The sequence below is a fragment of the Tachypleus tridentatus genome, chromosome 2 (assembly GCF_004210375.1).
Source record: "Tachypleus tridentatus isolate NWPU-2018 chromosome 2, ASM421037v1, whole genome shotgun sequence".
In the NCBI taxonomy this organism is placed as follows: Eukaryota; Metazoa; Arthropoda; class Merostomata; order Xiphosura; family Limulidae; genus Tachypleus; species Tachypleus tridentatus.
In genome coordinates this window covers 135,354,351-135,371,087 of record NC_134826.1, presented here as the reverse complement: position 1 = coordinate 135,371,087, position 16,737 = coordinate 135,354,351, and the positions used below count along the sequence as shown (strand labels likewise).

Sequence of the window (16,737 nt, the reverse complement as noted above, 5' to 3'; positions counted from 1 at the left end):
TGTCACTAAATGAAATGTATACCTATCTATTTACCTATCTACACCCAATAGGGCAGGTTTAGTAAAGGGAAAACAAACAATTTTTTTAAGGTTGACTCACTTAAATATATATGTAAAAACTGGCTTGGTCTGTTTACTCAGACAAAAAGTAGACTATGTTAAGATGAAGCTAAGCTTCGTATGATGAAAAAATGACCAACATCTGAGTTCTTTCAATCAATACTTTGTGATATGATTTAAATATAAAATGCAACATTTATAAGAAAGAAAGAAATTTCACTAATTTATCATTTATTGAAAAAAAAAGTAAACAACTTAAAATAGAAAACCTTTTGCTCAGCTGTTCTGATTATTTAAAATGTCAGATGCACATGCAAAAACTAAATTTTTTAAATAGATTTTATAGGAAAAAAAAATTTATTAAGTCCAAATAGTCACAAGTTATTATGGATTTCACTGATATTATTTTTAAAGCCCAGATATGTAAAGGAAATTGATGCATGTGTAATTGAATTTAGTTTCAGTTCGTCTTGAGAATGTAAAACTTTTTAATGCAGAAACTTCTATTTGTGAAACATTATGAAAGGTCTGTGGCTTAATGAACTAAATCTATGTATCTCAAAATTGAATCGTCTTTTACAACAATATAAATTTAATGTTATGACAAAATGTAAACTTCCACTGATAATAAAAATAACAAACAAGAATTATATGCAGCCTATGTGTTTGATTTATCTCTTACTTTTAACAATTTTGATTATAACAGCCAAACTAGTACATCTTTGACTGAGGACTCTAAAGAATGCCTCTGAATTTCACTTCTCTTTGAAGAAAACAAATACCTAAGGTCATATTCACAACTAAAGAACATGCTTTAACTTCTGTTAGGTATGTTTGAAGTATAGTTTTCAGACTGTGGTGTGATTATTGGGTGCTAAAGAAATGCAACATTTATCCCCAAATTTAACATATAACATTTTGGGACAACATGGGGCCTACTGGTCCATCTCAGCTGTTTCACACTCTAAACTAACTTTGAAAAACAACTTAAAGTCAGCTCTTATCATTCATATAGTTATCAAGCTGTTCCTTAAACTAATTTAAATTTACTGCCTTTACAACATCTGAAGGTAATTCATTCTAAAGGCCAACCACCTTGTTAAAGAAATAAAGCTGTCTCAGTTGAAGATGACTCCTATTTTGCCAAAATTTATACTTCTGTCCCTAGTCCTGCCTTTCTCCCTGTAGTATACGAAAAAAGATGATGTATCAATGCTATCATTTCCCTTTACAATCCTAAACACCTCAATCAGTTCCACTCTAACTCTTCTTTATTTCAAGGGAAAACAATTTGAAAGATTTTAGCTTCTCACATGTCAACCCCCACCCCAGGTGCCATTTTAGTAACTCCTCTCTGAGCTCTTTCCAACAATGCAATATCTTTCCTGAGGTAAAGAGCCCAAAACTGAACACAATACTCCAAATGTAGCCTAACCAGTGACCTGTCCAATGAAATAACATCTGTAGACTTGAATTCAATATTTCTATAGATACAACCTAAAATCTTATTTGCCCTACTACGAGTGACAGCACACTGATAGGATGGCTTTATACACTGATCGACTGTCACACCTAGATCCCTTCCTTTCAAAACGTTGTTAAGGTTATTCATATCCAAATTATACTTATAACTCAAATTATGACAGCCTACATCCATTATCTTACATTTATTATAATTAAAATTCATGTGCCATTTATTTGCCTAATTCAATAAATTATTTAAATTCTATTGTAAAGCAGCAGTAGCATCTTCACAGCTAGCAACACCCAATGTCTTAATATCATATGCAAATGTAAGTAATTTCTTGACTATTCCTTCATCTAGGTTATTGATTAACCCTGAGGTACCTTACTTGTAACATTAATCTAGTTTCACTGAACCCCATTTGCAACAACCTTCTGCTATCTTCCATCCAGCCACTCTTCTATCCTATTAACTAACATATCCCCCACACCTATAAAGTCCGTTTTTTTCAAGCCTTTTATGTGGCACTTTGTCAAATGCTCTCTGAAAATCCAGATACATGAAATCTGCACCCTTATCCTCACCAACATAAGCAGAAAGCATCACTCATACATTTTGCCAGTAATGTAAGCCTTAATACAAACTTTTTATTCATTTTCTACAATGAAAATATGTCATACAGGTCTTGATGTTATCTTTATTTCACCACAACTATATTGCACAAAAAAGTATTTGAAATGAAATTTAATAAATTTTCCATTGTTAATGTATTGTTTTGGAACATGTCTGATTAATAACCTAAAGTGACTGCTCTGTTTTGGAATATTTTATGAGCCCTTCCGCTTTTATAGACTTACTAAGCCTTATTAAAGGAAACAGCTTCAAAGATCTTTGATTAAAATAATTATGCACAAAAAATATAATGTATCAGAAAACAATTCCTCTACTGCTATACAAAAAATATTCTGTATCAGCAGATGATTGTTATAGAGTTATCTCTATGTCTAAGATATTAATAAACATATAAAAACAACTAGTGTTGGTGACAAAAGTGTTCAAATTGGGAAAACATTTTCAGTATGTGTTAATGGGACTGATAAATTATCAACAGATTTTTACTTTTTTTTTATTATAAAACTATTATGTTTATATTTATTGAATTATATAGTTCTTTATGTAGCACACTTGATATGTTCTCTTTTTCTCATTTGACATAAACATTAAAATTAAATACGAAAAGTATGAGCTAATGATTGTTATAAATTTTCCTCTTTTTTTTTTTGTAGTTAATTCTCTTAGTTTATATATAATACAAGTAATCTACTGAGTTGACCAATTCAGGTTTCTATTTTTTCAAATTAATGTATGTCTTTTAAAGATGTGTGTGTGAGTAAGTATTTTAACCAACATCATTTATAATGTAGCAAGCTGAAAGTTAGTTTCATATATACCTATTTTTTTTTACTGCAAAAGTTTGTTTATTTTTTTAGTTCACGAACAGTTACTCGAAGGCTATCTGCACCAGCTGTCCCTAATTTAGCAGTGTAAGACTAGACAGAAGGCAGCTAGTCGTCACTACCGACTGCCAACTCTTGGGCTACTCTTTTACCAATGAATAGTGGGACTGACAGTCACAATATAACACCCCCACAGCTGAAAGGGCGAACATGTTTGGTGCGATGGGGATTCGAACCCGTGGCCCTCAGATTTCGAGTTGAATACTGCAAAATAAATGGCAGAAAAGCATTACCTAAATGCCAGTTTAATGCACATAATAGTACACCAACCAAAGAACAAACTCACAATGAATTTGTGGAAGCCATTATTAATAAGTAATTTTATTAGTCTTACATAGCATATTCAACTAGTTCCTAAAGTTAATAAATACTTTTATGGCTATTTTTGGTTGGTTATCTGATAAATATTTTTATTATTTAAATAATAATCACTTATGAACTACACAGGCCTGCAAATTTCAACTTCACATAAGTTGTTTGGATTTTAGTAGTGGTGGATTTTGAATAATTTGGGAAAGCATAATTAAAAGTAATATTCATTTTCTTCTATCACATAATGATTTTATACAAATTGGGCAGCAAAAGAAAAAAGAAAAACCTCTTAGATCAAATTACTGTTTTGCTTTCCACAAAGAAAGTTTTTTTTTATGATCTTTGTTACCAAAAACACAAACAAACTGAAGAAATTGGAAAAACACTAAATTCAAATGAATATGTATCCTCATTTGTCCTGTTTTGTGAAATCTACATCTTTTAGTCACCAAACTATTTGTTGTGGACCCTTCTTTTGTATGATACTTTATGATGTTTTATTAAAAATCTGTATGTGATGGAGAAAAACAGTTATCATTTTTGTATTCAGCATACAGCAATTACTGTAGAACATGTAGAAATCAAGACAATAAAACCATTGCAGGTTTGCATTATTAGTTGAAATAAATTCATATATTAGGCATTTTCTATGGCTTTTAAAAATCTGCTTGTAGTTATTTGTATTAGAATACATAACTAAGAAACTAACAGCAACCAAAAAAGAAGTTAGTAATTATAGTATAACTTAATAATAATTCAAAGTTAATTGAATAAAAAACTAACTGTTACAACTTTTTTTTCAAATACAGCTGTATTCTGGTATTACAGTATTAAGGTGTTTTAAAATGGTTGTTATTATTTATTGCAATACTTGTAATATGCAAGAAAAAATCCATAGAAATGTTCAGGCAACATTTTTTTTGTGCATGAAAAAGTAGTCTGTAGACGTAAAAATATTCCTATAAGTTTCTTATAGGATCTCCTATAAACAGTCGTATCAGTTTTTATAATGCCATTAAACAATTCCATGGGTTTCTTAGAACATGTCCTGTATAAAGCTAGATAATTAGTGTAATTTGCTCATTGATTAATTATCAGAATCATTATATCAAATTACATTAAACTAATCAATTGTTCTCATAAGTTGCCTAAAAGAAAGGTTATAATACCATAATTTGGGCTTGAAACCCAAGGTGACCAGAACACAAACAGCCCATTGTATGTATAGATGTGCACTTAACAAAAACATGACAATATCAAAAATTTTTGGATAGTTGGAATAATTGAAAACAATGATAGCAAGGAACACTAATTTTAATTAGTTGATTAATTTCATGACATTAGTCAATTTCATTGTAATTTTGATTAATTACTTATTTTATGTAGCACTAATAAATTTAATGAAAAAGTTCTACTGCTACACGATTTTACTATAGGATTTCCTATAGCACCTTTTTATACAGAAATGATTTCTGCACATCACAGTACATTTCTTAAAAACAAAGTAATTAATTCTTAATAGAAATGTATAAACAATGGAAAAAATTTTTACTTCAATAAAGAACCAGATATCCTGAAGTTTAATGGTAATGAAACTTATCTTACCAGCCACAAGCAAGAATAAAATATTCCAACAAAAGACGCAACTGTCAGTTTTAAAATTGTCTTTTTGTCAAATTATTATTCTTATTTTGTAAAAGAAATAATCACACTTTAATAATTTTGACTTATGACAAAGGTGTAGTAGCCAAAGATTTATTTGTTTGATTTTGAATATTCATGCAAAACTACTTAAAGACTATCAAAAACAACCATCTCTAAATTTGAACTAATAGACTACAGTGGGAAGACAGCCAGTCAACAATACCCACTGATAACTCATGGGCCACAACTGTCTGACTGAATAGTTAGATTTAACTGTCACCCTTATAACATGTATACACATTATTCCAAAGTAGTAAAAAGGATATTCAGAGATACATGTAAGATATTCCCACCAATAGTTCTCAGAAACATCATTTATCGTTTTGCACTTCTAGTAGAACAGTTCAAATGTGTAGTTTATTCATAATGAGAAACTTATAACAATATTTGTAACTTTAAACAAAAACTATTTTGTCGTCTCAAACAGACAAAACACGAAGAGCAGTAGGTTATAAACAGCTTGAAAGATATAATAAGGAAATTAAGATAAAGAAGAACGATTTCACCTGCATCCTTTCTTCTCTATTTAATATCCACCAACAAAAGAACACGAATCTTGCACATATGTATCAGTAAATCAACAGTTCCATCCAAAGTACAGCACTTAGTAACCAACACAAAATTACCATTAAAAATGAACAATACTGATAAGACTAAATATTTTCTTAGTCTTACCTTTTAAATAAGAATATGTATGTATGTGTGTGCATATATATATATAAAACAGCTACAAACTGGACACTCAACAATTACTTTATTATTCTATTGAAATCTGCATAAATTATTCCAAACATTTATACACAGAATAATTACTGGCAATCCATTTATTTATCTTATAAAATGGTTTGAAACTAAAATGAAAACACTGCATCTTCTCATAACCTCTTCATATTCAAGTTATGATAAATAGTCAGAATCAAAATTAATCACTCAATATTATACCAAAAATACAGACAAAAAAAAATTGCACCTTTTTTATTCTAGTTTACTGCTTTCCAGTTTTAAAATAGACTGGAATGAATCTCCTATCAAAACCTTCAGTGCAGAAATAAAAGGATTTTACAGCCTGTTACAAAGCAATAACTGTAACCTGCCATGACTCAGATACAATGTCATATCTGGCTCCAAACTGACTCTTCATGCCATCATTTAAATAAGGTGATGGCACGGCTTCACTAAATCAATGCATATGGTCCCAGCTCATCAGCATAAGAGGAAAGCAGGTGTTTCTGTTGAAGTGCTCACTTACAAATGAAAATGTTTACTACTTTAATATCTGGAGGACAAGTGGCTCTTGCCAAAATTTTAAAAGATAATCTCCCAATTAATGGGATCAGGTATCACAGCACATATTAAATTTGAAGCACAAAAGTGATATTAATTGTACGAGTATTTTTAACAACTCATTGTCATTTCCCGACAGTTTTTCGTTTACTTTTCATTTTCCCTCCTCAGCTGGCTTTTCAGAAAACTCTTTCAACTTATGCACATACTCTGCAAATATGTCTCGAAAATTACTCCAGGATTTCTCTGGAATGGTTATTGCTGTTCTAAAATTACCTTTCACCTGGAAGGAAAATCTACTGAGAACATGTCATAACAGTAAAAAAGAAAAATTCTTAAGATTTGTAAGACATCTATATATTTAATAAAAAGTATGAATGAGTATGATCTATAAAAATATTCAATATTTATAATTCATATTTACAACTAAAAACATAAATAGTGGGTTGAGAAATGTACTTTATCTGATAGTATGTGCAACTTAGGTCGAGTTTTTAAATATTCACAATTCTACACTGAAAAATATCTTTGTAATGACAAGAACTTTTCACAGTGAAGATATGATAACAGAAATTATGTTTGTCATCACATGGACTACTTATACGTGCATACTACCAAACTAGCCATTTTTACAAAAGGGTTCACATAATACACTAAATCTAGTTTTCAACACAAATATTTTAACTTGACTCAAGCAATCTTCTTCAAAGGGAAAGAAAATTGTAGCTGGGAATGTTTTGTAGTGATGCATAAATATTTACCAATTCTCACAACAACAACTTTACACGTTTTCTGATTTTTTTATGTACGTGTCTTCTTTTAACTATCTCTGAACTTATATTCACTTATATTCTTTGTCGAATTACTCACAAATAACAGAGTGACATCTATATCCACCTATTGTACCTAACAATTGGCTGGATATCATAATACTGAAGTTTATTTCATTATCCATTTACGTCTATTACAAACTCTTATGAGAAAGGACTGAGTTATAATCTCATATTCTGCTTTTATCACCTGTGCAGTGCTGATAATGTAATGACAGAGAACAGAAAAGGGAGGAGGTCTTGACTGAACTTGGTGTTATTGCAGTTAAATAGACTTATGTGACTTTGAAAAGTTATCCAAAACCATGAAACCAAAGTCTGTAAGAACGTAAGTTGATGAGAAAATTCAACACAGGAGTACCTGGAAAGATGAAGCCATAGAATAAAAATGCCTTAAATTACCACATTTTAGAATCAAGAGATTCCAGTTACATGACAAACATGGTATCAAAGCCAACAACATAACAATCATCTGTCCCTTTCCCTCAATGCAAAACCTAACTTTCAGAAAACGGATCAGACAACAAAATGTAAGAACTTGATAATGCCCGAGAAAATTGTAACAAAAAAAAAATTGAGATAAAAAAAAAAGAGTCAGTAAGAAGATAATTATTTCCAATCTCAGTATCCACACTAGACTTTTGTTTCAAGTCTTGAGGCTGTAAAAGCACCTTAGATACTGATGAATTATCTGTTATTACTAGGAAGATTTTACATGGTAGTGTTTATATCTTCTTCAGATTTCTGTTCCTAATTTAGCAGTAAAGTGTCTGCAATTTTACTTAGTTTTGTGAATAAATGTTTCAGTATTTGTGACATCAGTCTTATTTAAAGTTTATGATTTTATGTATTTGCATTACTGATAGCATATTTAGATGGAGATTTGTATTAGATGGTTAAATACATTTGTTAGAAACTTAAATAATCGGTTTGTGGAGTCTAAATAAGAAGAAAGTGTACAAAAATTGCATGCTAACTGAAATGTACAAACTGAACATGTCTCATCAAATACTGAGAAACAGAATATCATGAACACCCATTTAGTATTTTGTATCACTGTGTACAGAGAAAGAACCAATAAACTATTATTTACTGACTTTTAACTTCATTGGCGTACAAATGCTGATCATCACAAGTTAAGTTAAAGTATGGTGAACGTTAAATTTATAATTTACCGTTTTTGAATTTATGTAGAAAATATGTGATTATGTATGGTTTGAACAATTTATTTTCAGTGTCAGGTATAATGTAATATATACATATATAACTATAAAATATTCAAGCCATAAATCAAAACACATTAATATGATTTTTTTTTAATTTTTAAAATATGCTGCACATTTAAAAAATCTGCAGTGTGTTTAAAAATTAAAAAAACAACAACTGGAAAACTTCATGTTAATGTGCTTCTGTTTATGGCTTGAATAATTTATGGTTATAATTAATCAGAGGTTGGGATTTGCTATATATATTTATATAGAGAGAAAGACTTATATCTTATTAATGAATGTATAATTATAAATAACAGCATATACCTCATACTATAATTAACCTGTTCAACTTTTGTTTTCATCAAATATTTTCAGTCATATTGAATTTTGAATTTTATTAGACTCTTTTTCATAGTAAAAGATTAAAATACCATCAGCTGAATATTCAACATGATTGAAATGTCCACATCATTTGGTGACTCTATGTGTTGACCTTTTTAAATGGGTAACTTTCTCAGGACAAATAGATGGTATACAATATATTAATTAAAGAAATGAATTAGCAATAAGTGTTTAACTTATAAAATTTCAGAAAATACAAAAAGTGTGATATGCAAGTGAAAAGTATAATCAGTGCATTAAATGTGCAATAAATGGTTACCTAAAAACACAATTGGCTATACTCACTATCTCTCTGTCAATATTTATGAAATTATATTTTACACGTCAAAAAATGTTTTCAGCAGTACTTTATATGAGCTAGTAACACTACCATCCTATAGAAACACACGTAATACAGTTGAATATATAAGCGAAAAATAAAAATATAAGTAGAGATATGTACGCAGTCCTGTGGAAGTATAGTAACAGTCTGCCTATAGAAACACCATCAGCCTTTATTAAATCAATTTAATACAATTAACTATATAAATGAAGAGCATAAACATAACTTAACACAAGATGAAGTCTGTATGTACTCTTATAGAAGTCTAGTAACATGTCCACATTTAGTAGCACCAGGTGCCTTTGTAAAACACATACAATATGCCTAGGAAGATCATTCACCTATAGAATCTTAGAAAGACCTTGTAATCACAACATTGTCTACCTATATAAAAAATGTCAACCTTTGAAAAACGTATGTAAGTGAAAACTATAAAGTAATAACTGTCAACATACATAAAATGAAAACAAAAATTCATTTATTGTTGTACACAACAGCAATCACAGTTATACGGTTAGAAGAACAGCATAAGAATATATTTAATCTATGAATCCAAATTAATGAAATATTAAAATTATATGTTAAATTATTGTAGAATATTTAGAGGTATTATCATGAAAAATCTGTCAATTTCAGGAGAGGTATTTTTCAAAAGTATGCTAGGTAAATATGATAAAATACTATGGATTAATCAATGATCCTACAAACAATGCCAACATTATCCTTAGTAACATCATCCACCTATAGAATCTTAGTAACACTATCTGCTTCTTGAAACACCATCTACCTTTAAAAAATGTGCACAATACATAAGTAAAAACTATAAACTATTTAATATTTTAGTTATAAATAGAAACTGTAACTGTAAAAAAATGTTACAATAAAGTTATGTACGTTAGATTAAATTATTAATTTTAAGATTTTGACTGTTGCTATAAAGTTTATATCATATTGATATGCATCACCATCTAGTGGTTTGTTTGTAAGCTATTTGTGTCTTCACGAGTGCTAAATCATGGAATTATTAATGCAAGCAGCATCCTCTCTACTGAGTAACACTTCTAACAATGCACTCTATAGTTGAAGACAACTTTTGTCTTCAAGTGTCATGGTGGCTGAGCACAGCACCTTCTGGTTCCACCTAATGGAACCATGATGTCATCATTTTTCTCCTCCCTTATTAACTGAAGTTGTTATATGTGTTATCCTCTGGTGACTTGTCATATAACAACCAAGATAACTATTAGGGCTACTTTGCTTAGACATATTCCATTTTGATTTCGATTTAAACTGTAAGCAAGTTTTCAACATATTCATGGTTTCTAGGATACTCTGTTCACTTTAGTAGAAACAATAATAAATGTTCTTCAACTATTTCTCATAAATATAATTGGCTGAGATCTGATAAATCAAATATAATTCTATCAAACACTGAAAGATTTAAGACAACGAAAGTGGTTACAAAGAGAAGAACAAAATATTTTGCTCTTACTATTTATTTTCTTTGTAGATTTCCTGTCCATTTTCGACTAGATTCACTTTCAACAAACCCCATAATGGATGTATCTACAATGTTAAGACTTGCATTTCATGCAAATATCCCACCTTCTAACTGAGACTAGAGTAGCCACAATGTTTGGACATTCTTCTGATATATATAGACTAGATTAACACAGAAAAGTGTTCCTCTATGTAAAATACTTTGCAAGAAGCAGTGGACTTTCACTAAATTCTATTTTTCAAATGAATATTTTGATGCAAGAGGTGACAAAATGAGCACAATCAAAATACCTAATACTGAATTATAACATAAAAGCAATATTAGTGCTTTTTGATCAGTGTAAGATATTTATTAACTACTTACTTTAGGGTTAAACCATTCTCAAATACATGACATAATTATTGATCATCTGAATAAATGATAGCAGGCTAGTGATATGACCTTGAATTATAATTCAATATATTTACTCAATAGAATATTCTAGATTATTTTGTGATGCACAAGAAAATATTCTAGAATACTGTGAATTCTGCTAATATTTATGAATTTACTGCATGCAAAAGAAAAGTTCTGGAGAGTGTTCTGCTTTGAGTATTTAACACTGGTATACATTTGCATCACACACATTATTACAAAGTAAAAAGATCATTGCATGGGTAAATTTTCCATAATTATCTTCTCTGAAAATAAATAACTTTCATTTTGAGCAAATATAGAAATTATAAAAGCATACCTCAGATATACGCATGTAGATTCCCCTGCTGTTCTGACCTACATCAAAGTAAAAATGTTTGTTTTCTATACGCAAATGTTGAGCTTCAGGTAAATCTTGTTTGAATCCTACAAATGGAAATAGCATTTCTGTTATGAATCTTACTTTTTTCATATAGATATACATATGTTACTTTAAAAAAATATGTTTATGTCACCTGTCAGTGTTTTAGATTTTGTAAAATATATATATATGTATGTATGTATATTAGAAGCAAGCTATTAAATACAATGCCACTATCGTTGAAAGCTTCCTAAATATTCAAGTTGAAGGTTTGGTACATTCTAATACCTTCCTTCAGAGCCTGACTAAGTGCCCATTTTCTGATAAGTATTTCGAATTTTAACCTATAATAGTAGCTGTGGGTAACTTTAAATTTACCAGACAGCAATAAATGAAATACTTAACTGAAGGAAAATAAATAAGCACCTGACTTCTATGAGAGTCTTAATAACAGAGACAAAACAGCTAAGGTTTAAAGAATTATGAATATTACTAATTCTTTCTTTTTGATGATACATAATTAAAACAAAAATTAGTTTTCTAAGTTTCAAGTTTACCTAAATCAACATGGAACATGTTTCTTTCATGTTGAATAAGTTGGTATGAAATGGATTGAACTTCTTTTAATTGTGTCAAACGTTTGTAATATTATAATTCAACAATAAATATCATCATATCAAGTCTACCATCCTGCACAAACACACATACACACAATAATCAGTGATGTCGAGAAAACCCACTTGTAGAGAAATATATATGCAAAAACGACTCGTTTGGGTTGAGAACCTGACGAACCTTTGTGAACCTGACAATGACTGAAGAAGGTCGAAACGTTGTTCGCTCTTCTACGTAAAATATTTTCTCAACCCACACAAGCCGTTTTTGCATATATACACATACACACACTTTCAAGTTGTTCCACAGTTCTTTCTAATGACAAGTAAGAAGTACTACAGTTTAATGTATCCTGGAATTTCACAGCTATAACATCTATATCATGACAGGCTTCTCAAATTTAATTATACTAGAAATGTTGTCTCACCAAAGGGATTTCCTTTATTAACCAACATAACAAATAATCAATTAATTGCACACCAAAAACTATCATCTTATAACTTAGCAATGTTTCAGATATTGTAAAAGCAAATAAGTGTTAGACAATTTAAAATTGGAAAAAAAAGTTTAATAATCACAACACTTTAATTATGTTTGTAAGAATAAAACACAACTATAAAATAATTTGTATAAATGCTGAAGGAAGAATTTCTTAAGGGAGATGAATACACTTTTGTACGTAATAAAATGTAAAATGTATATCATATTAAGTTGGTGACCTGAGTCTAAGCTGCCCATTTAATCAATCAAGTGCTAGGGTATTTTAAACAATTACTAAAATTGTATTACAAAAAAAATCAAAAACAAAATGATGAAAATTAGAACATGTTGTGTATAAGACCAAAGTATGAACACAGTAAACTTCTAAAGCCTCCCATGTGAACAATACAAATTTGTAAAATGGCCTCACTTCAACATTCTACATGACACATAATGTATGAATTCCATGTTATTACATAATTGTATCTCTAAACTGCTGAATATGTTAACATTTCAATTCATTTTCAGCTAAGTATTCTTTACTTTCCAAATCATAAATTTTAGGTTACTTTTGTTTTTCAACATGAAAAAATAAAAGTTGGAGATTTTTAACCTGGTACTACCACCACCTAGAAGAAATAAAATATTTCATAATTTTAATATTTAAAATCAAATATTTATAGGTACTCAGAATTTATATTTTACTGTATCAAACTTGTCAATTCTTCTTATTTGCAATAAAATTCTATAATCACATCAAATAATTACAATTTTCTATTTGAAAGTACTATATTAAGCTTTTAATTAAAGTGTTCACAACACTGTCCAACCACCTTTAAATAACGTATCTAATACTCAATGATGCATGGGTCCTCCATCTTCTCCGTTCATTCTGTTTAAGATACAGTTCTTTACTTATAAAATTATGTTTGTTTATTGTTGTTAGATATACATGACTATTTCAGTTTATGTTTAATGTAAGAGTGATGATTTGGATAGTTCAAAGTGTTAAATTTGGTTATTTTTTTAGAATCGATACTTTATCGCAGGTTTGTTTATGGCTCGTTCATTGTGTAGTCCAACAGTCATGAACTGGTGATTACTCTATTATTGCATCATGTTAATAGAACCTTCTGAGTCTTTCTCATTTTTAATTGAGTATTATTATATCAAATTACCTGGTAGTGTATGTAATGTTATAGACCTCTTTGAGATATAAATATGCATAATGTAGTTTGAATTAGATAAAGATAGATCTAGACTGCATGATTATGAGTTTAGCCATAAAAAGAATATAATGGCAATTTTTAAAGTGAAATTATTAAAGACTGTATTGTAGTAACAGAATATAGAAAAATACTTCATTATTTTCAATTGTGTTTTAATTTAACTGAACCATCTATGTGGACTTTAATGGAAAAAAAAGACAACTATTTAAAGCTTTAGATATAACTGTGATAATCAACAGTATAAAGAACATTTATATGTACATTTTTTGTTACATTATTTCAAAATAAGTGGATTGTGTTGTTTTTTGTTGTTGATATTCATCACCAACACAGACACATACTATAAAGCATCTGGCCCATGCTCAAAACTTGACAATGGTAAAGCACAAAGTTGTACAATGAGCTATTTTTGTTGTGTCCACCACTGAAACCCAATTTTTAACGTCACAAATCCAGAAACATACTTCTGAGCAATCTAAATAATTATAAAACATTCTAGCAAATTACCATATCCTGTATCATCTTCAGTGCCAAATTCTTCCAGAAGATCAGTTAGAGCATCACGAAACTCTATCATCCCTTGTGCTGGTAGAGCAACTTGAGAACGAGGGCCTCCTCTCACTGTAGTTTGTGAAATCTACAGGGTTTTACTAGAATTAAGCTATTTGTTTATCTAATTTTTCTTTAGAAAAGTCTAAATTTTTTAATGTTTCAGGTTTCAATAACCTTTCAAAAGTGTTTGTATTTTCAGAATTTATTTATGATTCTAAGGAAATCACTGAGAAGTAATTAGAATTAACCTCATCATAAAATACACAGTTTTCTTATTTTGTAAATCCAAACAAAAACTCAGTTGAATCAAGTAACTGAAATTTAAACAATGATCAACTTCAACTCATAATTTATACTCATTGGACAAAAGTCAGACAAAACCAAGAGCACTCAACTATATGGAAAGCTAAAGTTACTTGTCAATAATTTGCAATTTCTAAATAAAATTTGTTTGACATCTATTCCAGAACGAAATTTAATATAAGGTTATAATTCAGCTGAAATTATACTTATTTTTCATGTCATTTTTTTTAACTGTTAATCAAAAAGTTCTTCAGATAGAAGTTTCATCACAGGCCTGTGAAGCTGGTGTCAGTTTGGCATATGATGAGCTGTAGCTCAGTCATACTGACTAACCCAGATTTGAAAAGGTGTTTATAATTTCTCAATGCCAAAATATGTATCTAATCAGAGTAGGAACAATATACTTTCATCCTTCTTAGTACAGTTAATAACTATATATTAATAAATAAATGGTTAGAAATATCAAAGTAAATATATTGAAATGGACCATCACCAAAATACTTAACCAACAAAAACGTATGTGTAGTAATAATGAAGTGAACATTTAATATTTAATAAAAGTATACATATTACAGGTCTTGGAGTTGAAGTTATATGATGAAAGATTTGTTTCGAATATTAAGTATATTAGATGTTGTTCCTAAAACAAAACAGCAATGGATTTATATTGCACATGTGTACAGCTTATATGGCTAATATTACAATAGTGCAGAAGAAAATTATCCTCATTATTTTGAATTAATACTGGATATTATGACAGAAATGAACAGAAATGCAAATTTCAATAAACAACCAGAAATACACACATTGAGAGTTAACCATGATCCTTAATGTTTTTTTTAACTTTTACATTTACCAACTTAAACTATATACCAAATAATTCCTTACCTTCAAACCAAAATAAGTCTAGGTGTCAAAGGTCCTCTACCTATCTCATCTTGTTCTCAAGTTTTGACCACTTTTCTAAAACCTAATTTAATTGCTTCCATTAGTTATAATGAAAGTGTTTGACCTACAGTGTGACCTTGACTTTGAGATTAATCAAAAGTTAATCATTTGGCCCTTGGGGGGCATTCAAAAACATTTTGAGTTATATGGTTGACCTTCTATATAACTGCAATCATGCCTACCTAACACTGCCATAGTTAATAAATTAATCAGTCCTTAGTTGGAGGGAGGGCATTCAGCCTTTGCAGAAAAATTGATCAAAATCAGATGGAACAAATTTTCAGCATACACACACACACACAAATTCAAAGCATTGAAAACAACGATCAAGCCAGATAACAAACTAATTTGAAAACAATGTGATAGTTTCAATGTATTCAAATATTTTACCTTCTTTATTAGGTTCAATTAATAATTAATTGTTGAAGCCAAGTCCCAGAAACAGATTTTATCAAATGGCAACCTGAACAATATTATTTACTGAAAATCACTCACCCCAAATTGTAAACAGAAAAATCAACAACAAAAGAAGTAAATCTGTGTAAACAACTTGAAAATATTTTCTAATTTAGCAAATGTTAAAGAAATTATAGTGTAAAGAAAAGAGAGACTTATTAACTGATTTTACATTTATAAGTGTTTATTATAAACTTTCAAATATCATTTTCAATCAGTTGAACATGTTCTATGTAGTTCTTTTAATTTAAGGTTGGGATTTTTTAAGCAATGATATCACTTACTTACTCGCAAAAACCTTCCTCTAGAGTTTTCCTTCAGGTCCAAGTAATACCGTTTATTATCTTTCACCATTACTTCACTCTTCAACTTACCATCTTCTGGTAGGTTATCTGGATTGGGTGGGCCTTTTTTTTTTTTTAAAGAAATAAATATAATTGAAACACTACAAACTGGTTTGACAGAAATAAAATTAAAGCAAAAGAAACTATAAAAAAACAAAAACCTTCATATGAAAAACACAGCAAACCTAAGTAATCTGTCAAAGTTGCCAAATAATATTTTATGATTATAACAGTAAAAGTAAAATTCCAGTTTTTTTTTTAATACTATTAAAGCTCTGGTTATAGATGGAAAGTGTTCAGCTGATTAGTATACAATAATTAGAGCTTCAATTAAAACTCAATGCTTTAGAAAAATATAAATATATGGTATTGTAGCAATTATAAAGCTAAAACATAGTAATTCAAAAGTAATTCTCCTCATAAAGTA

At 29.3% G+C, this 16,737-nt stretch overlaps 1 protein-coding gene across 6 annotated transcripts in view; it reads right to left on the bottom strand.

Moving 5' to 3' along the window:
* Positions 1–439: 439 nt before the first annotated feature.
* Positions 440–16,737, bottom strand: part of LOC143245188 (transcriptional activator protein Pur-alpha-like) — a 68,994-nt gene continuing 52,696 nt past the window's right edge. Inside the window, exons 4-7 of one of the 6 annotated variants that reach the window (XM_076491231.1) lie at positions 16,255–16,373; positions 14,215–14,344; positions 11,342–11,448; positions 440–3,246 (exon numbers count right to left, since the gene is read on the bottom strand). In XM_076491231.1, coding sequence (XP_076347346.1) covers positions 3,157–3,246; positions 11,342–11,448; positions 14,215–14,344; positions 16,255–16,373 — 446 coding nt within the window. In that variant the 3' untranslated portion in view covers positions 440–3,156. The other 5 variants (XM_076491234.1, XM_076491230.1, XM_076491229.1 and 2 more) reach the window with 5 other exon arrangements.